The sequence below is a fragment of the Chiloscyllium plagiosum genome, unplaced genomic scaffold, assembly GCF_037043375.1.
Source record: "Chiloscyllium plagiosum isolate Xiang-an unplaced genomic scaffold, Cpla_swu_hap1 HiC_scaffold_21, whole genome shotgun sequence".
NCBI classification, from domain to species: domain Eukaryota; kingdom Metazoa; phylum Chordata; class Chondrichthyes; order Orectolobiformes; family Hemiscylliidae; genus Chiloscyllium; species Chiloscyllium plagiosum.
The window spans coordinates 55904266-55929509 of NW_028270159.1; the positions used below are offsets into that span (position 1 = coordinate 55904266).

At 44.1% G+C, this 25244-nt stretch overlaps 1 protein-coding gene across 1 annotated transcript in view; it reads right to left on the reverse strand.

Annotated features, from left to right (window-relative positions):
* Nucleotides 1–22837, reverse strand: part of ambp (alpha-1-microglobulin/bikunin precursor) — a 42829-nt gene extending 19992 nt beyond the window's left edge. Inside the window, exons 1-2 of the mRNA XM_043719800.2 lie at nucleotides 22680–22837; nucleotides 15608–15753 (exon numbers count right to left, since the gene is read on the reverse strand). Of these exons, the coding sequence (XP_043575735.2) occupies nucleotides 15608–15753; nucleotides 22680–22793 (260 nt within the window). The 5' untranslated portion in view covers nucleotides 22794–22837. The remainder of the gene's footprint in view (nucleotides 1–15607; nucleotides 15754–22679) is intronic.
* Nucleotides 22838–25244: the final 2407 nt, after the last annotated feature.

Genomic DNA, 25244 nt, shown 5'->3' on the forward strand with positions numbered 1-25244 from the left:
ACACACTGCACTGTGCATTCTGTACACTGTACACTGCACTGAGATTCCATACACTACACACTGTACTGAGATTGTATACACTACACAGTGCTTTCTTTACACTATACACTGCCTTGTGCATTCCATACATTACACACTGCACTGTGCATTCCATACACTGTACACTGCCCTGTGCATTCCATACACTACACACAGCACTGAGATTCCATACACAATACACTGCACTGTACATTCCATACACTGTACACTGCCCTGTGCATTCTACACACTACACACTGCACTGAGATTCCATACACAATACACTGCACTCTGCATTCCATACGCTACACACAGCGCTGTGCATTTTATACACTACACACTGCACTGAGAGTCCATACACAATACACTGCACTCTGCATTCCATACGCTACACACAGCGCTGTGTATTCTGCACACTATACACTGAACTGTTCATTCCACACATGACACACTGCACAGTTCATTCCATACACTGTACACAGTACTGTGTATTCCATGCATTATACACTGCACTGAGATTCCATACACTATACACTGCACTGAGATTCCATACACTACACACTGTATTGTGCATTCCATACACTACACACTGCACTGTGAGTTCCAAACACTGTACATTGCACTGAGATTCCATACACTACACACTTCACTGTGCATTCTATACACTACACACTGCACTGTGCATTCTATCCACTACACACTGCACTGTGCATTCCATACAGTGAACACTGCATTGTGCATTCCATACACTACACACTGCACTGTGCATTCCATACAGTGAACACTGCATTGTGCATTCCATACACTACACACTGCCCTGTGCATTCCATACAGTGAACACTGCATTGTGCATTCCATACACTACACACTGCACTGTGCATTCCATACAGTGAACAGTGCACTGTGCATTCCATACACTACACACTGCACTGTTCAGTCTAAACACTACACACTGTACTGTGCATTCTATATACTATACACTGCACTAAGATTCCATGCACTACACACTGCACTGTGCATCCCATACACTGTACACTGCGCTGTGCATTCTATATACAATACTCTGCCCTGTGCATTCCATACACTACACACTGCACTGTGCATCTATACTCTACAAACTGCGCTGAGATTCCATACACTACCCACTGCTCAGTTCATTCCATACACTACATATTGCACTGTGCATTCCATACACTACACACTGCACTGTGCATTCCATACACTACACACTGCACTGTGCATCCATACACTACACACTGCACTGTGCATCCATACTTTACAAACTGCGCTGAGATTCCATACACTACCCATTGCTCAGTTCATTCAATACACTACACATTGCACTGTACATTCTATACACTACACACTGCACTGTGCATTCTACATACTACACACTGCACTGATATTCCAAACACTACACACTGCACTGAGATTGCATACACTAAACTCTGTACTGAGATTCCATACACTGTACACTGCACTGTGCATTCTATATACTATACATTGCCCTGTGCTTTCCAGAAACTACACACAACACTGTGCATTCTGCGCACTACACACTGCACTGTTCATTCTATACACTATACACTGCACTGAGTTTTCATACACTACACGCTGCCCTGTGCATTCAATACACTACACACTGTGCTGTGTTTTCCAAACTGCACTGAGATCCCATACACTACACACTGCACTGTACATTCCATACACTATACACTGCAATGAGATTCCATACACTATACACTGTACTGTGCATTCAATACACCACACAATGCACTGTGCATTCCATACACTGTACACTGCACTGTAGATTCCATATGCTACACACTGCACTGAGATTGCATACACTACACATTGCACTGTGCATTCCATACACTACAGACAGCACTGTGCATTCCATTCACTATACACTGCACTGAGATTCCATGCACTACACAGTGCACTGTTCATTTCATACACTACACACTGCCCTGAGATTCCATACACGAGACATTGCACTGTGCATGTCATACACTACACACTGCACTGTGCATCTATACTCTACAAACTGCGCTGAGATTCCATACACTACCCACTGCTCAGTTCATTCCATACACTACATATTGCACTGTGCATTCCATACACTACACACTGCACTGTTCATTACATACACTATATACTGCACTGTGCATTCCATATACAACACACTGCACTGTGCATTCCATACACTACACACTGCACTGTGCATTCCATACACTACACACTGCACTGTGCATCCATACTTTACAAACTGCACTGAGATTCCATACACTACCCATTGCTCAGTTCATTCAATACACTACACATTGCACTGTGCATTCCATAGACTATACACTGCACTGTTCATTCCATACACTACACACTGCACTGTGCATTCTACATACTACACACTGCACTGATATTCCAAACACTACACACTGCACTGAGATTCCATACACAACACACTGCACTGTGATTCCATAGACTACACACTGCACTGTTCATTACAAACATTATACGCTGCACTGAGATTCCATACATGACACACTGCACTGTGCATTCCATACACTACACACTGCACTGTGCATCCATACAGTATATACTGCACTGAGATTCCATACACTGTAGACTGCACTTTGCATTCCATATACTACAGACAGCACTGTGCATTCTATACACTACACACTGCACTGTACATTCCATACACGACACACTGCACTGTACATTCCATGCACTGTACACTGCAATGAGCATTCCATACACTGCACACTGCACTGTGCATTTTATACACTTCACTCTGCACTGTGCATTCCATACACTGTATACTGCACTGTTCATTCCATACAGTACACACTGCACTGTGCATTATACGCGCTACACACTGCACTGAGATTCTATACACTACACACTGCACTGTTCATTCCATACACTACACACTGCACTGCGCATTATACACGCTACACACTGCACTGAGATTCCATACACTGTTCACTGCACTGTGCATTCCATACACTGTATACAGTACTGTGTATTCCATGCATTATACACTGCACTGAGATTCCATACACTACACACTGCATTTTGCAATCCATACACTACACACTGCACTGTGAGTTCCAAACATTGTACACTGCACTGTGCATTCCATACACTGCACACTGCACTATGCATTCCATATACTACACACTGCACTGTGCATTCTATATGCTAGACTCTGCACTGTCCATTCCATACACTACACACAGTATTCCGCACACTACACACTGCACTGAGATTCCATATACTGTACATTGCACTGTGCATTCTATGTACTATACATTGCCCTGTGCATTCCAGAAACTACACATTGCACTGTGCATTCTGCGCACTACACACTGCACGGTGCATTCCATGCACTATACGCTGCACTGAGATTTCATACACTACACGCTGCACTGTCCATTATATACACTATACACTGCACTGAGATTCCATACACTACACACTGCACTGTTCATTACATACACTATACACTGCACTGTGCATTCCATACACTACACACTGCACTGTTCATTACATACACTATACACTGCACTGTGCATTCCATACACTACACACTGCACTGTTCATTACATACACTATACACTGCATTGTGCATTCCATACGCAACACACTGCACTGTGCATTCCATACACTACACACTGCACTGTTCATTACATACACTATGCACTGCACTGTGCATTCAATACACTATACACTGCACTGTGTATTCCATATACTGTACACTGTACTAAGATTCTATATAGTACACACTGCACTGTGCATTTCATGCACTACACACAGCCCTGTGCATTCCATACACTGTACACTGCCCTGTAGATTCCATACACTACACACTGCAGTGAGATTCCATATACTATACACTGCACTGTGCAGCCTATACAATACACACTACACTGTGCATTCCATACACTACACTCTGCACTGTGCATTCCATACACTATACACTGCACTGAGATTCCATACACTATACTCTGTACTGTGCATTCCATACACTACACTCTGCACTGTGCATTCCTTACACTGTACACTGCACTGAGATTCCATATACTACACACTGCACTATGCATTCCATAAACTAAAAAACAGCATTATTCATTCCAAACACTATACACTGCACTTTGCATTCCATGCAATAAACACTGCACTGTGCATTCCATACACTCTACTGTGCGATCCATACACTACACACAACACTGTGCATTCCATACACTATACACTGCACTGTGCATCCCATACACTGTACATTGCACTGTGCATTCCATACACTACACACTGCACTGTGCATCCCATACACTGTACACTGCACTGTGCATTCCATACACTACACACTGCACTGTGCATCCCATACACTGTACACTGCACTGAAATTCCACACACTACACACTGCACTGTGCATTCTATATAGTACACACTGCCCTGTGCATTCCATACACTGTACACTGCATTGACATTCCATACACTACACACTGCACTGTGCATTCCATACACTACACACAGCCATGTGCAGCCCATACACTGTACACTGCACTGTAGATTCCATACACTACACACTGCAGTGAGATTCCATACACTATACACTGCACTGTTATGCCTATATTATACACACTACACTGTGCATTCCATACACTACACTCTGCACTGTGCATTCCATACACTATACACTGCACTGAGATTCCATACACTATACTCAGTACTGTGCATTCAATACACTACACAATGCACTGTGCATTCCATACACTACACACAGCCCCGTGCATTTTATACACTTGACTCTGCACTGTGCATTCCATACACTACACATTGCACTGTGCATTCTATATACTATACACTGCCCTAGGCATTCCATACACTGTACACTGCATTGAGATTCCATACACTACACACAGCCCTGTGCATTTTATACACTTGACTCTGCACTGTGCATTCCATACACTACACATTGCACTGTGCATTTTATACACTTGACTCTGCACTGTGCATTCCATACACTACACACAGCCCTGTGCATTTTATACACTTGACTCTGCACTGTGCATTCCATACACTGTACACTGCACTGTTCATTCCATACAGTACACACTGCACTGTGCATTATACGCGCTACACACTGCACTGAGATTCTATACACGACACACTGCACTGTCCATTCCATACACTCTCCACTGCACTGTGCATCCATACACTGTACACTGCACTGTGCATTCCATACACTACACACAACACTGTGCTTTCTATACACTATACACTGCACTGAGATTCCATACACTACACACTGCACTGTGCATCCCATACACTGTACACTGCACTGTGCATTCCATACACTACACATTGCACCATGCAGTCCACACACTACACACTGCACCATGCAGTCCACACACTACACACTGCACTGAGATTCCATACACTACACATTGCACTGTGCATTCTACACACTACACACTGCACTGAGATTCCATACTGAACGCACTGCACTGTACATTCCATACACTATACACTGCACTGTTCATTCCATACACGACACATTGCACTGTGCATCCCATACACTGTACACTGCACTGAGATTCCATACACTACACACTGTACTGTGCATTCCATACACTACACACTGCACTGTGCATTCTATACACTAAACACTGCACTGAGATTCCATACACTACACACTGCACTGATATTGCATAAACAACACACTTTACTGAGATTCCATACACGAGACATTGCACTGTGCATGTCATACACTACACACTGCACTGTGCATCTATACTCTACAAACTGCGCTGAGATTCCATACACTACCCACTGCTCAGTACATTCCATACACTACATATTGCACTGTGCATTCCATACACTACACACTGCACTGTTCATTACATACACTATATACTGCACTGTGCATTCCATACACAACACACTGCACTGTGCATTCCATACGCTACACACTGCACTGTGCATTCCACACACTACACACTGCACTGTGCATCCATACTTTACAAACTGCACTGAGATTCCATACACTACCCATTGCTCAGTTCATTCAATACACTACACATTGCACTGTGCATTCCATAGACTATACACTGCACTGTTCATTCCATACACTACACACTGCACTGTGCATTCTACATACTACACACTGCACTGATATTCCAAACACTACACACTGCACTGAGATTCCATACACAACACACTGCACTGTGATTCCATAGACTATACACTGCACTGTTCATTACAAACATTATACGCTGCACTGAGATTCCATACATGACACACTGCACTGTGCATTCCATACACTACACACTGCACTGTGCATCCATACAGTATATACTGCACTGAGATTCCGTACACTGTAGACTGCACTTTGCATTCCATATACTACAGACAGCACTGTGCATTCTATACACTACACACTGCACTGTACATTCCATACACTATACACTGCACTGAGATTCCATACATGACACACTGCACTGTGCATTCCATACACTACACACTGCACTGTGCATCCATACAGTATATACTGCATTGAGATTCCGTACACTGTAGACTGCACTTTGCATTCCATATACTACAGACAGCACTGTGCATTCTATACACTACACACTGCACTGTACATTCCATACACTATACACTGCACTGAGATTCCATACATGACACACTGCACTGTGCATTCCATACACTACACACTGCACTGTGCATCCATACAGTATATACTGCACTGAGATTCCATACACTGTAGACTGCACTTTGCATTCCATATACTACAGACAGCACTGTGCATTCTATACACTACACACTGCACTATACATTCCATACACTACACACTGCACTGTACATTCCATACACTACACACTGCACTGTACATTCCATACACTGCACACTGCACTGTGCATTCCATACACTACACACTGCACTGTGCATCCATACAGTATATACTGCACTGAGATTCCGTACACTGTAGACTGCACTTTGCATTCCATATACTACAGACAGCACTGTGCATTCTATACACTACACACTGCACTATACATTCCATACACTTCACTCTGCACTGTGCATTCCATACACTGTATACTGCACTGTTCATTCCATACAGTACACACTGCACTGTGCATTATACGTGCTACACACTGCACTGAGATTCCATACACTACCCACTGCTCAGTACATTCCATACACTACATATTGCACTGTGCATTCCATACACTACACACTGCACTGTTCATTACATACACTACACACTGCACTGTGCATCCATACACTACACACTGCACTGTGCATCCATACTTTACAAACTGCGCTGAGATTCCATACACTACCCATTGCTCAGTTCATTCAATACACTACACATTGCACTGTGCATTCCATAGACTATACACTGCACTGTTCATTCCATACACTACACACTGCACTGTGCATTCTACATACTACACACTGCACTGATATTCCAAACACTACACACTGCACTGAGATTCCATACACAACACACTGCACTGTGATTCCATAGACTATACACTGCACTGTTCATTACAAACATTATACGCTGCACTGAGATTCCATACATGACACACTGCACTGTGCATTCCATACACTACACACTGCACTGTGCATCCATACAGTATATACTGCACTGAGATTCCATACACTGCACACTGCACTGTGCATTCCATACACTACACACTGCACTGTGCATCCATACAGTATATACTGCACTGAGATTCCGTACACTGTAGACTGCACTTTGCATTCCATATACTACAGACAGCACTGTGCATTCTATACACTACACACTGCACTATACATTCCATACACTTCACTCTGCACTGTGCATTCCATACACTGTATACTGCACTGTTCATTCCATACAGTACACACTGCACTGTGCATTATACGCGCTACACACTGCACTGAGATTCTATACACTACACACTGCACTGTTCATTCCATACGCTACACACTGCACTGTGCATTATACGCGCTACACACTGCACTGAGATTCCATACACTACACACTGCACTGTGCATTATACACGCTACACACTGCACTGAGATTCCATACACTGTTCACTGCACTGTGCATTCCATACACTACACACTGCACTGCGCATCTATACACTATACACTGCACTGAGATTCCATACACTACACACTGCACTGTGCATTATACACGCTACACACTGCACTGAGATTCCATACACTGTTCACTGCACTGTGCATTCCATACACTACACACTGCACTGTGCATCTATACACTATACACTGCACTGAGATTCCATACACTATAACTGCACTGAGATTCCATATACTGTACGCTGCACTGTGCATTCTATACGCTAAAAACTGCACTGTGCATTCCATACACGGTACACTGCACAGTTCATTCCATACACTGTACACTGCACTGAGATTCCATACACTGTACACTGCACTGATATTCCATACACTGCACTGATATTCCATACACTACACACTGCACTGTGCATTCCATACACTACACACCGCACTGATTTTCCGTACACTGTACACTGCACAATGCATTCCATACACTCCACACTACACTGTAATTCCATACACTATACACTGCACTGTGCGTTCCGTACACTAACCACTGCACTGAGATTCCATAAATGACACACTTTACTGAAATTCTATACACTACACACAGCCCATGCAGTGTATACTACACTGAGATTCCATACACTGTACACTGTACTGAGATTCCATACTTTAAACACTTCACTGAGATTTCATACACTGTAGACTGCACTGAGATTCCATGCACTACACACTGCACTGAGATTCCATACACTGCACTCTGCATTCTATACACTACACACTGCACTGTACATTCTATACACTAAACACTGCACTGTGTATTCTATACACTGTACACCGCACTGAGATTCCATACATTACACACTGCACTGAGATTCCATACACTACACACTGCACTGAGATTCCATACATTACACTCTCTGAGTCCTGAAGCAGAGCGAGCAGGAATCCCGAGTCCCGGAGCAGAGCGAGGGGGGATTCCCGAGTCCCGGAGCAGGGAGAGGGGAATCCCGATTCCCGGAGCAGGGAGAGGGGAATCCCAAGCCCCGGTGCAGGGAGAGGGTGGAATCCCGAGTTCAGGTGCAGGGAGAAGGAGGATCCCCGAGTCCTGGAGCAGGGAGAGGGGAACAGAGTCCCTGAGCAGTGTGTTGGGAAACCTACATCCCAGTGCAATGCGAGTGGAAGATAGTCCCAGAGCAGTCAGTGCAAGGGGAGTGCCGAGTCCCAGTGCAGCGTGAGGGGTAATTAGTCCTGGAGCAGCGCAGCTTAGATTGGTGCAGCTGATGGCCGGTGCGGAGGGGAGCATTGGTGCCCTCCGTTTTGTGTTCAGCAGCAAGAAGAGTGGGAATGATGACCAGGGGGGCTGATGGGAAGGTGAATCACCGCTTTAAAAACTGACCTTGTGGATAGATGGAGCGCACACTGTGCAGGAGCAGACACGGTACTGCTGAGTAAGCGAGGTCATATATTTGGGTGGTTATGTTACCCAAAACACGACTCAGGTAATGTCTCCCACCCATCCTCCTCCTCTAACCAAAGAAAAATGTTCTGTGTGCCAGATTGGTAAGGTAACTAACTTTGATTTTGGAATTTAGAATAGTGGGAATGAATAGTTGAATGTTCCTCCTGCAGAATGTGGGAGATAAGGGTCACCTCTAGTGTCCCTGCTGACTTCATCTCTGGGAAGTGCACCCAACTCCAGCTCCTCAAAAACCGTGTTAGGGAGCTGGAGCTGGAGCTGGATGAACTTTGGATCATTCGGGAGGCGGAGGGGATAACAGAGAGGAGTTACAGGGAGGTAGTCCCACCTCAGGGATAATAAAAAGGCAGATGGGTTACAGTCAGGGGACAGAAAGGGAACAGGCAGGTAGTGGCTGTTCTCCTCAATAACAAGTATACTGTTTTGGAAAATGTTGGGGGTGGGAATCAATTGCCAGGGGTAAAGGAAGTGGGGAGAGGAGGAGAGCATTAGTCATTGGGGACTCCATAGTTAAGGGGACAGACAGGAGGTTCTGTGGGAACGAGAGAGACTCATGGTTGGTGTGTTGCCTCCCAGGTACCAGGGCTTGTGATGTCTCTGATTGTGTTTTCAGGATCCTTGAGGGGGAAGGGGTGCAGTCCCAAGTTGTGGTCCACATCGGCACCAACATCATTGGTAGGAAGAAAGGTATGGACCTAAGGCAGAAATTCAGGGAGCTAGGGTGGAAACTTAGACTTAGAATAAACAGAGTTGTTATCTCTGGTTTGTTACCGGTGCCACGTGCTGGTGAGGCTAGGAACAGTGAGAGAGAGGAGTTGTACAGGGATGGTGCGAGAGGGAGGGTTTCGGATGCCTGGATAATTGGGGCTCTCTCTGGGGTAGGAGGGACCTCTACAAACAGGATGGTCTTCACCTGAACCAGAGGGGTGCCAATATCCTTGGGGGGGGGGACATTTGCTAATGCTCTTCGGGAGGGTTTAAACTAATTCAGCAGGAAGATGTGAACCTAAATTATAGTTCCAGTGTCCAGGAGGTCGAGAGTAGTGAGGTCAGAAATAAGGTTTCAAGGTTGCAAGAGGGTACCGGCAAGCAGGAAGGTGTTTGAAGTGTGTCTACTTAATGCTAGGAACATCCAGAATAAGGTGGGTGAATTTGCAACATGGGTTGTACTTGGGATTTTGATGTTGTGGCTATTTCAGAAACATGGATAGAGCAGGGACAGGAATGGTTGTTGCAGGTTCTGGGATTTAGATGTTTCAGTAAGAACTGAGTAGATGGTAAAAGAGAAGGAGGTGTAGCATTGTTAGCTAAGGACAATACTACGGTGGCAGAAAGGATTTTGAGGACTCATCTACAGAGGTAGTATGGGCTGAGATTAGAAACAGCAAAGGAGAGGTCACACTGTTGAGAGTTTACTATAGGCCTCTGAAGAGTTCCAGAGATGTAGAGAAAAGGATTGGAAAGATGATCCTGGATAGGAGTTAGAATAACAGGGTAGTGCTATGAGGGACTTTATCCAAATATTGACTGGAAATACTCTTGTTCAAGTACTGTAGATGAGTCAGTTTTGTCCAATGTGTGCAGGAAGGTGTAGACAGACCAACAAGGGGCAAGGCCACCCTAGATTTGTTACTGGGTAATGAACCCAGCCAGGTGTTAGATTTGGAGGTAGGTGAGCACTTTGGTGGCATTAACCACAATTAGGTGATGGAAAATGATAGGTATATACCACAGAGCAAGAGTTTAGTTGGGGGAGAGGCAATTATGATGCGATTAGGCAAAATTTAGGATGCATAGGATGGGGAAGGAAACTGCAGGGATGGGCACAATTGAAATGTGGAGCTTATTCAAGGAACAGCTACTGCGGGTCCTTGATAAGTATGTACCTGTCAGGCAGGGAGGAAGTGGTTGGGTGAGGGAGCCATGGTTTACTAAAGAAGTTGAATCTCTTGTCAAAATGAAGAAGAAGGCTTATGTAAGGATGAGACATGAAGGCTCAATTAAAGTTAGTCACAAGAGACTGAAAGAGAGAGCTACGGAGACCCAGGAGGGGACATGAAAACTTGTTGGTAGACCGGATCAAGGAAAATCATAAAGTTTTCTATAGGCAAATCAGGAATAAAAGAATGACTAGAGAAAGATTAGGGCCAATCAAAGACAGTCGTGGAAAGTTGTGCGTGGGGTCCTAGGAGATAGAAGTGCTAAATGAATATTTTTCGTCAGTATTCACACTGTTGTCGACAATGTTGTTGAGGAGAATATTGAGATACAAGCTACTAGACTGGATGGGATTGAGGTTCACAGGGAGGAGGTGTTCGAAATTCTGGAAAGTATGAAAATAGATAAGTCCCCTGGGCAGGTTGAGATTTATCCGAGGATTCTCTGGGAAGCCAGGGAGGAAATTGTAGAGCCTTTGGCTTTGATCTTTATGTCATCATTGTCTTCAGGAATAGTGCCAGAAGACTGGAGGATAGCAAATGCTGTCCCCTTGTTCAAGAAGGGGAGTAGAGACAACCCTGGAAATTATAGACCAGTGAGCATTACTTTAGTTGTGGCTAAAGTGTTGGAAAAGGTTATAAGAGATAGGATTTAAAATCATCTAGAAAGGAATAAGTTGATTAGGGATACAACTTTGTGAAGGGTAGGTCGTGCCTCACAAACCTTATTGAGTTCTTTGAGAAGGTGACCAAACAGGTGGATGAGAGGTTGATGTGGTCTATATGGATTTCAGTAAGACGTTTGATAAGTTTCCCCATGGTAGGCTATTACACTAAACACGGAGGCATGGGATTGAGGGTGATTTAGCGGTATGGATCAGAAATTGGCTAGCTGAAAGAAAACAGAGGGTGGTGTTTGATGGGAAATATTCATCCTGGAGTTCAGTTACTAGTGGTGTACCTCAAGGATCTGTTTTGGGGCCAGTGATGTTTGTCATTTTTATAAATGACCTAGATGAGGACATAGAAGGATGGGTTTGTAAATTTGCGGATGACTCTAAGATCGATGGAGTTGTAGATAGTGATGAAGGCTGTTGCAGGTTACAGAGGGACATAGATAAGCTGCAGAACTAGGCTGAGAGGTGGCAAATGGAGTTTAATATGGAAAAGTGTGAGGTGATTCACTTTGAAAGAGCAACAGGAATAAAGTGTACTGGGCTTATGATAAGATTCTTGGTGGTGTAGATGGCAGAGAGATCTCAATGTCCATATACATAGATCCCTGAAAGTAGCCACCCAGGTTGATAGGCTTGTTAAGAATGCATATGATGTATTAGCTTTTATTGGTCAAGGGACTGAGTTTTGGAGCCATGGGGGCATGTTGCAGCTGTACAAAACTCTGGTGCAGCCATATTTTGAATATTGCGTGCAGTTCTCTTCACCGCATTATAGGAAGGATGTGGAAGCTTTGGAAAGGGTTCAGAGGAGATTTACCAGGACTTTGCCTGGTATGGAGGGAAGGTCTTATGAGGAAAGGCTGAAGGACTTGAGACTGTTTTCATTGGAGAGGAGGTTGAGAGGATATATAAAATAATCAGAGGGTTAGATAGGGTGGACAGTAAGAGCCTTTTTCCTCAGATGGTGATTGCTAGCATAAGGGGACATAGCTTTAAATTGAGGGGTGATAGATATAGGACAGATGTCAGAAGTAGTTTCTTTACTCAGAGAATACTAGGGGCGTGGAACGCACTGCCTGCAACAGTAATAGACTTGCCAACTTTAAGGGCATTTAAATACTCATTAGATAGGCATATAGATGAAAATGGAATAGTGTAGGTTGGATATGCTTCAGATTGGTTCCACAGGATGGTGCAACATCGAGGGCTGAAGGGCCTGTACTGCGCTGGGATGTTCTATGTTCTATGGACTGGAGGCTTGAAACTAAGTGAGGCAGTTGTTGGATGAGGGCCTGGCACGGGCAGACAGACCATGTGCTGAGCTGCTGCTATTTGAAATTCTTTACCGAACTGTAATGTCAATCCTTTAACTATATTATAATTATCTTATTTCCAACTTATTTTTTAGACATTGTAAGTGATGCTACTACTTTTCATAGTCATAGAGTCATTGAATCCTACAGCACAGAGACAAGCCCTTTGGCCCAAACTGGTCCATGCCAACCAGAATCCACCCTAGCCCCATTTCCCTGCACTTGGCCCATAGCCTTCTGAACCTCTCCTATCCATGCATTTGTCCAAATACCTTTTAAATACTGTTAATGTACCCGCCTCAACCACTTCCTCTGGCACCTCATTCCATATGCGTACCACCCTCTGTGTAAATAATTTCTGTTCAGGTTCTCTTTTATTCTTTCCCCTCTACCCCTAAACCGATGCCCTCTAGTCATCGATTCCCCACCCCTTGGAAAAGGACTGAGTGCATTCACTCTATCTATTCCTCTCATGATCTTACAACATTTCTATAAAAACACCCCCACAGTCTCCAATGTTCTTTATAGAAAAAAGTGCTAGTTTGTCCAACCTCTCCCTATAATGCAGATCGTTGAGTCCTGGCAACATCCTTGTAAATATGTTTTATTCCTCTTTTGTATCCACGATTTGTATCTAGGTCCTTGTCCCGAAGATGGCGCCATTAAAGGCAGCCATTGTAAAAACGCTTCTCTGTACTTCGACATGATAATAAAGGATATTCTATTCTGTTCCATAAAGTGCACACTTCACTGTTCATTCCATACAACATGCTGTCCATGTCTTCATTTCATACACTGCACACTGCCCTGATGATTCCATACATTGCACAGTGCACTGTCCATTCCATATACCGCACACCGCACTGACCATTTCATACACTGTACACACTGAGCTATCCATTCCATAGACTGCACTGACCATTTCTAACACTACACTCTACACTGTCAATTCCACACTCTGTACTGTTAGTTCCAGGCACTGTGCTTCAATTATACATTCTGCACTGTCAGTTCTTTCCAATTTCACATGCTGTTTACTTCACTGTCAGTTCCACACTCTGCATTGTCAGTTTCATTCACTGCACTGAATTCCACACTCTTCACATTGCACTGTTAACTCCACATTCTGCATTGCCAGTTCCACACAATGTGCACTCCACATCACTCCGTCAGTTCCGCACACTGCCCTGAGCTCCATTCTCTTCACACTGCACTGTCAGCTCCACACAAAGCACCCTCTTTTCCACAAACAGCACACTGCACAATTCATTCCACAAACAGCTCTGTCAATATCACACTGCACCTGAAGTACCACACACTTCACGTTCTTTTCCACACACTGTATTTGCACTTTTCACTCCAACACAGAACTGTCAGTTCCAAACATTGCACAATCAATTCTCCACACTGCCCTGGCACTTCCACAAACTGCATTGCCTGTTCTGATGTCAGGTTAGACAGTTAAAACAGTATCTTTGTTAACTAGAGCATTTCCACTCATTTTATGGTTATCTTTACTGTGTTTGTATATGAATGAGGGGGTGAGAAGGTGCAAGTGCTAATGTCACTGGATCTATAATCCAGGAGCCCTGTCCAATACTTGCAGTGTGTTCAACCCTTGCAACATAGCTGATAGAAATGACATGCAAATAACTAAAAATTGAACATGAAGCGTGTTTGAGGAGGCTCATGGTGATGTCCTTATGTCTGAGCTAGGAGACCTGGATTCAAGTCCTACCTGATGCAGAGGTGTATGCTAACATGACTGAACAGTTTGTTTAGAAAATATCTATAAAGCTAGTCTTGGTGGCAATGAAACCCGCTGCTGATTGTTGGTCAAATTCCATGTGGCTCACTAATGTCCCTCAGGGAAGGAAACTGCTGTCCACCCCTGTTCTGGTTTCCATGTGACTCCAGGTGCACATGAATCTGGTTGACTTTTAACTGCCCTCCATAGCAAGTTCCTGAGTTCCAGGACAATTAGGGATGGTCCACAAATGCTGGCCTTGCCCCTGAAGAATGAAACCCTTCACACAACTCCCGTGAACTTTAATCACTGAATATCATGGTCAGGGTATAAATAAGTCTCCTTACCGATCATACACATAGTTCCCGATGAGCTTATCCATTTCCTCGTTGGTTGACAATGTTACCTTGCTAATTGCTACTATTTTCTCAATTTTCTTAATGAACTCAGGGCAATCACAGCCATTTGCAAGTGTGAACCATGTCCCAAGAAACTGCAAGAAAAATATTTTCATTAAAACTACAGTTCATAACTGTCAAATATGGAGCCTTGCATTACAATCTGATAAATGCCAAATCATTCATTTGCATTTATATAGCACCTTTAACATCACAAAACCCCAGATGTTACGCAGGAGTGTGATAAACCAAAGTATGACTCAGCCACAAAAGGAAATATTAAGCAAAATAGCAAATAGTGGTCTAAATGGACGTTTGAAGGAAGTGGGATAGAGACGCTGTGCAGTTTGAGGAGTGGGTACCAGAGCCAAAGGCCCAGGCATATGAAGGTATACCCACCAATGTGTGGGACAAACTAAAGTGAGGAAGCTAAAGAAGCTCAAGTTGAAAGGACATAGATCTCTTGAAGATTTGGGAAGCTGCAGGTATTTCCTGACAGCGGGTGGCCTGAAGTCATGAAGGGATTTCAAAAACCAGGATGAGAATTTTAAAGTAGAGATGTTGCTGTCAGAAATGTAGATCAGTGAAGATAGTGTTGATGGATGAAAGGATCCTGGGCAGCACAGTGGATCAATGGTCAATACTTCTGTGTCAAAATGCCAGGGACCTAGGCTTGATTCCAATCTCGGGTGACTGTGTGGAATGTGTGTGTTCTTTCTGCATCTGCATGGATTTCCTTTGGATGCTCTGGTTTCATCCCATGGTCCAAAGATGTGCAGGTTAAGTGGATTAGCCATGGGATATGCAGGGTTGCAGGGATAGATCTGGGAAGGATGTTCTTCGGAGAGTTAGTGTGGACTTGATGGGCTGAGTGACCTACTTCCACACTGTAGGTTTTCTATGATTTTAGTGATTTAATTTCAACCTGATTCTATGGGTCTACATCCCAGGGTACTGAAGGAGGTGGCTCGAGAAATCGTGGATGCGTTGGTGATTATTGTCCAAGTTCGATAGATTCGGGATCAGTTCCTGCGGATTGGAGGGTGGCTAATGTTATACCACTTTTTAAGAAAGGTGGGAGAGAGAAAGCAGGAAATTATAGACCAGTTAGTCTGACCTCAGTGGTGGGAAAGATGATGGAGTCAATTATAAAGGATGAAATTATGACACATCTGGATAGTAGTAACAGGATAGGTCAGAGTCAGCATGGATTTATGACGGGGAAATCATGCTTGACTAATCTTCTGGAATTCTTTGAGGATGTAACTCTGAAGATGGACAAGGGAGATCCAGTAGATGTAGTGTACCTGGACTTTCAGAAAGCTTTTGATAAAGTTCCACATAGGAGGTTAGTGAGCAAAATTAGGGTGCATGGTATTGGGGGCAAAGTACTAGATTGGATTGAAAGTTGGTTGGCTGATAGGAAGCAAAGAGTAGTGATAAACGGCTCCATTTCGGAATGGCAGGCAGTGACCAGTGGGGTACCGCAGGGATCTGTACTAGGACTGCAGCTTTTTACAATATATGTTAATGATATAGAAGATGGTATTAGCAATAACATTAGCAAATTTGCTGATGATACTAAGCTGGGTGGCAGGGTGAAATGTGATGAGGGGATGTTAGGAGATTACAGGGTGACCTGGACAAGTTAGGTGAGTGGTCAGATGCATGGCAGATGCAGTTTAATGTGGATAAATGTATGGTTATTCACTTTGGTGGCAAGAACAGGAAGGCAGATTACTACCTAAATGGAATCAATTTAGGTAAAGGGGCAGTACAGAGAGATCTGGGTGTTATTGTACACCAGCCAATGAAGGTAAGCATGCAGGTAACAGCAGGTAGTGAAGAAGGCTAATAGCATGCTGGCCTTCATAACAAGAGGGATTAAGTATAGAAGCAAAGAGGTTCTTCTGCAGCTGTACAGGGCCCTGGAGTACTGTGTGCAGTTCTGGTCTCCAAATTTGAGGAAAGACATTCTGGCTATTGAGGGAGTGCAGCATAGGTTCACGAGGTCAATTCCTGGAATGGTGGGACTACCTTACACTGAAAGACTGGAGCGACTGGGCTTGTATAACCTTGAGTTTAGAAGACTGAAAGGGCATCTGATTGAGACATATAAGATTATTAAAGGTTTGGACACTCTAGCGGCAGGAAACATCTTTCCGCTGATGGGTGAGTGCTGAACCAGAGGACACAGCTTATGGGGTAGACCATTTAGGACAGAGATGAGGAGAAACTTCTTCACCCAGAGAGTGGTGGGTGTGTGGAATGCTCTTCCCCAGAGGGCAGTGGAGGCCCAGTCTCTGGATTCATTTAAGAAAGAGTTGGATAGAGCTCTCAAGGATAGTGGAATCAAGGGTTATGGAGATAAGGCAGGAACAGGATACTGATTAAGGATGATCAGACATGATCATATTGAATGGTGGTGCAGGCTCGAAGGGCAGAATGCCCCACTCCTGCACCTATTGTCTATTGTCTAGTGGGAGCAAGGACACAGGAACCATGTTCTGGAGGAATTGGAGTTTCTGGAGAATGAGTGGGCTGACCAGAAATGAGTTGGAAGTGTCTGGGATAAGAATAACCACAGCATGAATGAGGCTTTCATCAAGAGGGGACTCAGGCAAGGCTGAAGTCAGTGAGATTCTGGATTAGTGGTGCTGGAAGAGTTGAAATGTAGCCGATTGAGTGTTATTGCAAAGATATGATTGGAAGTTTGTCTCTGAAAAGGTGCAAAATGTACGTTGACAACAGTCTCGTTCAACTGCAGAGACTTTCATGGGAGAGAGATGGAGTCAGGAGTATGGGAATGGAGTTTGGAGCACAAACCAAAAATAATGGCCCCAGTCTACCCAATGTTTAAATGGAGGTTATTTTTGTTCATCCAGTAATGGATATTGATCTTTAGCCATTCAGCCCATTGAGTTTGCTTCACGGTTCAATGAGATTGCTGCCTATTTGGTTGTAGTCTCAATTCTCGTTTCCTGTTTAATCCCTGCAACCCTCATTGATCCAAATCTCTCTAATTCAGCCCCGAGGATTTTCAATGACCTGGCCTCGACAGCTCTCTCAGGGTAGAGAAGTCCAAAGTGTAACCATCTTCTGACAGAAGACAATTGAGCTATATGGAGAGGCTGAATAGATTGGGACTATTTCTCCTGGAGGGTCAGAGGCTGCGGGGTGACCTTATAGAGGTTTATAAAATCACGAGGGACATACATAGGGTAATTAGACAAGGTCTTTCACTGGGTTTCCCTGGAAGTTCAGAATGAGAGGGTGTAGGTTTAAGGTGAGAGGGGAAAGATTTAAAAGGGACCCAAGGGGCAACCTTTTCATGCAGAGGGTGGCGCATGTATGGGATGAGCTGCCAGAAGAAGTGATGGAGGCTGGTATAATTACAACACTTAAAAGCAATATGAATGGGTTTATGATTAGGAAGGGTTAAGAGGAGTATGGGTCAAATGCTGGCAAAAGGGACGAGATTTAGTTAGGATATCTGGTTGGCATGGATGAATTGGACGCAAGGGTCTCTTTCTGTGCTGTATATTTCTGTGACTCTATGACACTAAATTCATCCTCTTCTTTGTCTTGTTTTTAAACTAGTCCCAAGTTGAAGATTCCCTCAGATGGGAAAACATTCTTTCAGTATCTATCCTGCCAAGCCCCCTCAGAATAATAAATGTCTTGGTAAGACCATCGCTCATTCTTGCAAACTCCAATGTGTACAGGTCCAACCTGCATAACTTTCCTCATAAGACATGCCTTCATCCCAAAAATCAGCCTAGTGAGCCTTTGTTGGACTGTTTTAATGCAAACATGCCTCTCTTTAAGTAATGACCAAAACTGTTGACAATATTCCAAGTGCAGTTTCACCAATGACTTGGACAATCGTAGTAAAGCTTTCCTATTTTTATACTCCATCTTCCTTACACTAAAAAACTGTACAGCAGAGGAACAGACCCTTAGGCTCACCACAGTTGCACCAACATGTGATGTCCTTCTAAACTAGAAGCAATTTGCTTCCACACGATCTGTATCTGTCTATTCCCTGCCTATTCATGTATCTGTCAAAATGGATCTTAAACGTTGCTATTGCTTCTACCACCTCTTCTAGTAGCACATTCCAGGCATTTCCCACCCTCTGGGCAAAATACTTGCCTCCCACATCTCTTTTAAAATTACCCCCTTTTACCTTAAACTTATATCCTCTCGTAATTTATATTTCCATCCTGGGAAAATGATTCCAACTGTGTATTCTATCCATGCTTCTCATAATTTTATAAGCTTCCCTCAGCCTCCAATGTTCAAGTAAAAACAAACCAAGTTTGTCCAATCTCTCCTCATAGCTAGTACCCTCCAAACCAGGCAACATCCTGGTAAATTGTTTCTGTATCGCCTCTAAAGCCTCCACATCCTTCTGGTAGTGCAGCAACCAGAACTATACACAATATTCCAAATGTGGTCGAACTAAAGTTCTATACATAACTTGTCAACTTCCATACTTTATTTCCTGACTGATGAAGGCAAGCATGCCACATACCTTATTGACCACTTTATTGAATTGTATTGCCACTTTCAGGGAACTGTGGACCTGTACACCTAGACCCCTCTCTATGTTAATGTTAATAAGGGTTCTGCCATTTACTGTACACTTCTCTCCTGTGGAATGAGCTGCCAGAGGATGTGGTGGAGGCTGGTACAATTGTAACATTTAAAAGGCATTTGGATGGGTATATGAATAGGAAGGGTTTGGAGGGATATGGGCCGGGTGCTGGCAGGTGGGACTAGATTGGGTTGGGATATCTGGTCGGCGTGGACGGGTTGGACCAAAGAGTCTGTTTCCATGCTGTACATCTCTATGACCCTATGACTCTATTAGACCTTCCAAAATGCATCAGCTTGCATTTGTCTGGATTAAATTCTATGTGCCATTTCTCCTCCCAGGTCTCCAGTCTATCTATATCCTACTGTATCCTTTGTCAATCTTCCTCACTATCCACAGCTCCCACAATCTTTGTGTTGCCCACAAAGAGCCAACTTTGAGTCTTTCTAATTTAACATGTGCCCACAGGCTGACCTTTTATGTTTCATGTACAAGGACATCCAGATCCCTCTGTACTGCAGTATTCTACAGTCTCTCTCCATTAAGTGATATTCTAGTTTTCTTAGCAAAAATTATTCCACATTCTGCTCCATCTGCCGATTTCTTTTGCCCACTCACTGAACCAACCTCCTCCCTCACAATGTTTGCCTCAATCCCAGCTTATATAAACAACTTGGATGAGGAAATGAAATATTCGCTAATGACACAAAATCAGACGGAATTGTGAGCTGTGGAGAAGGAAGGAAAGAGGCATCAAAGTGGTTTAAACAAGTTGAATACATGGCAGATGCAATTTAAGGTGGATACAAGTGAATTTATACAGTTTGGCAGCACAAACTGAACGACAGTGTGTTATTTAAATAGTGATAGATCGGAAAATGTTGATGTACAAAGGGTCCTGGGGGTCCATGTACACTGGTCATTAAAAACAAGCATACAGCTGTAATACACTGTCAGGAAGGCAAATGGTATTCATTGGAAGAAGGTTTGGATACAGGAGTCGGGAAACCTTAACTGCAGTTGTATAGGTCCTTGCTGAGTCCACTGCTGGAATACTGTGAGAAAAAGAAACCAAAGGTCTGCAGATGCTGGAAATCAGAAACAAAAAGAGAAATTGCTGGGAAAACTCAGCAGATTGGCAGCATCTGTGAAGAGAAAACAGAGTTAACATTTTGGGTCCAGTGACCCTTGGAGAAGCATCTAAAGAAGGATCACTGGACCCAAAACATTATCTCTGCTTTTTCCCCACAGATGATGCCATTCCTGCTGAATTTTCCCAACCATTTTTGCTATTGTTCCTGGAATACTGTGTGCAGAGTTTTGTCTCCCAAAAGATATGTGCAGCAGGTCAGGCAGCATCCAAGGAGCAGGAGAATCAACAAGAAACATCGATTCTCCTGCTCCTTGGATGCTGCCTGACCTGCTGCACTTTTCCAGCAACACATTTTTCAGCTCTGATCTCCAGCATCTGCAGTCCTCACTTTCCCCTGTCCCAAAAGATATGCTTGCCATGGAGGGAGTGCAGTGAAAGTTTGTCAGAGTGGTTCCTGGACTAGATCTTAGTTCTCTGAGGAGGGGATTAGGGCAATTTAACTGGCATTTGGAAGAATGAGAGGGGATTTGATCAAAACATATTCAATTCTAACAGGGCTGGAGAAATTGGATGCAAATCCCTTTGGATGATCTCGAACAAGGAGTCACAGGCTCAGGACACAGGGCATGTCAGAATTAGAAGGTGATGAATCCTTGGAACTCTGTATCACAGAAAACTCTGGAGGCCAAGCCACTGAATATATTGAAGAAGGTACATTACCATCTTTGGAGGCACGGTGACTCACTGGTTAGCACTGCTGACTCACAGCACCAGGGTCCCTGGGTTCGATTCCTGCCTCGGGTGACTATCTGTGTGGAGTTTGCACATTCTCCCCGTGTCTGCGTGGGTTTCCTCCCACAAGCCAAAGGTGTGCAGGTGAGGTGAATTGGCCATGCTAAATTGCCCATCGTGTTCAGGGATGTGTAGGTTAGATGCATTAGTCAGGAGTAAATATAGGATGATGGGTTAAGGGAATGGGTCTGGGTGGGTTGCTCTTTGGAGGGTCATTGTGGACATGTTGGGCCAAAGGGCCTGTTTTCACACTGCAGGGATTCTATTCATACAAGTTCCCCTCCAAGCCACCCACTGTCCAAACTTGGAAATATATTGCTGCTCCTTCAGGGTCACTGAGTCAAAATCCTAGAATTCCCTCCCTAACAGAATTGTGGGTTTACCTACACCACATGAACTGCAGAGGTTCAAGGTCAACTTGGGACTGGCAATAAATGCTGGACCAGCCCACATCCCGTAGTTGAATTTAAAAGCAGGACTACAGTCTCCAAAACCCAGCAAGCCAAAGTTGTTGTGCGAAATCAAACGTCAATTACCTGATTTAAATCAAAGTTTTCTTGAATCTGATCATAGTTAGTTTTGTTCAGTGGGACAGCAGCTCCAGTTCCCAGGGAGAGTACAGCAACCAGCAACACAACACCGCACCTCATTTTCTCTGGTCAGCTCTGGTCTGATCCAAAATGACAGAAATGAGCAATAACATGAAGCACAGGAGGTGTGTAGCTCAGGATTTCCCAATCCCGGGTTAGGTACAACAACGGACGGTCAAACATCCAATGTTGATGCTTCTTGTTAATTGTTAATCACAGTACAGACCAGCAATTGGGAAATGGAAGCAACTGGAATTTTCCAGTTTAAAGTTAAAGTATGTCCAGAAACTTAGTCAATGGCATCATCTCCCCCTTTGCTGAGAGTGGGGGGAGCGGGGGAAGGGATGGGGTGTGATCTGGAGGAAGTTATCTTGTCTTCTTACCTAGTTTACAAATCATTACATATGCCCATGAGATACAATGCAAGGAAGTCGGTAAACTCCAGGCCATACTTTTGGGAGGGGTGGGTGTTGGGGGGTGAGGGGGGGGGGGGGGGGGGGGGGGCGGCAGGTGTCCTCACCTCTGGCTGGCCCTTACTCAGTGGAAAGTTCCGGTGGCATGTTTAGAGTCTGGCTTTCTGAAAGCACCTCTTCAGATAGCACCTTCCAATCTCTCAATCACTTCCATCTAGAAGGACAAGGGCAGCAGATACATGGAAATACCCCACATGCAAGTTCCCTCCAAGCCACTCACCATCCTGACTTGGAAATGTATCCCCTTTCCTTCAGCCTCAGTGTCAATGTGAGTGTTCTGTGATAACTCGGAATCTGTTTCCTGAGTGTCAAACACCTGTTTCTTAATCATCCCCTTCCTTAAATTGAGTTTCAGCTACCCGATCATATGCTTACAGGATTACTGTGACCTCTGATGGTGGACTCTATTTAGCCATTGCTCTGGCCACCACACACAATGAAAAAATACTGACTCAGGTTACTGTAACTGTGCCATCACTTTAACCTCACCTGGTAATTATCTGTGAAGCTGCAACTTTCACTCCAGCCATTTCATAGCATGGACTAAGTCAACTCTGTTCTTTGGTCATTTCTTAACAAGTCCAACTACCACTGCTCTGGACAACAAGTCACACTTTGTCTGTGCTTAATAATCAAATAAGTGGTGAAATGTCCACTTTGGGCTGAATCTTCCAATATTTCGACCAGCCAATTTTATTAAGTTTTATGGATGGTAGCCCTGGCAAGATTTCTCACCATATTATCCCAAACTCACTGAACAACCTTCCATGTGCCTTTGATGCTCCTGAAATCCAATACCAGCCTGATTCTATCACCTCACCATAGCCAGGACAACTTGCTACACACCGGATATCCTGGAATGGACTGGTATTCCTGGCACCCAGGCCAATCTTAAAACACCATTGCAGGCCCAGGTGTGCACTGGAATTCAGAAGCTGGCTAGCATGGTTCCGGATATTTTTCCTAGACATGGCAGACAAGCAGAAACTGGGACCCATTTTGCCGTCAGGTACCTGCAGGTCCTGGTGGATGCAGGGAAATGACATTCTGTTCCCTCAGGATCAGCACGGGATGCCACGCCATCAGACCCTGCAAATCTGCTCCAAGATTACCACCTGTACCAGTGCACTCGCAACCAAGCGGAGGAATGCCCGATGGTGCTGTAAGGAGGTCGGTGACCTTTTCTGCTTCACCACGATAAGTGCCACCACTTTCACTCTGACACCTCACATCTTTGCCTCTGTCCCATCACCCACCAAGTCTAATGCTCTACTACTCTTACTGTTGCATGAAATACCTTCCGTCTCTCAATCTACCACCCCAACCCCTCACACTGCTGTTGTGGCTGAATGACCAAATAAGTTACTCAACACCAATGGTTCACTTCCAATGTCAAAGCATTTACTGAAATTACACTGGTGGGAAGAAACTTCAGGGGTCAGAAATTTATTTCCTGAGCAAAGGCAAGACATATATTTTAATGCACCTTTAACAACTACAGACCAATTATATTATTAACTAATTACATTTACACCCATTCAAATTAATCATGTAACTATATAATTGATGATGGGCAGCCTTATGGACAGTCCCAGGAATTCCCATGATCTCACAACTAGACTAGAGAATCCCTACAGTGTGGAAGCAGGCCATTCAGCCCAAAGCATCCACAGCGACCCTCAGAAGAACATCACATCCAGACTGCGCCCCAACCTATCCCTGTAACCCTGCATTTCCCACAGTTAATCCACCCTAAACTGTACATCTCTGGTCAACTTAGCGTGGCCAATTCACCTAAGAATGCACATCTTTGGACGGTGGAACGAAACCGGAGCACCTGGAGGAAATCCATGCTGACAAAGGGAGAATGTGCAAACTCCATACATATAGTTGTCCAAGGCTGGATTCCAAACTGGATCCCTGGCACTATGAGGCAGCGATGCTAATCAATTAACTACCTTATCTTTCTCCTTGAACCTTGCATTTTGTATTCAATCAACTTCCAACACTGCTAACTTCTGCAACTGTGGTTTGGTCC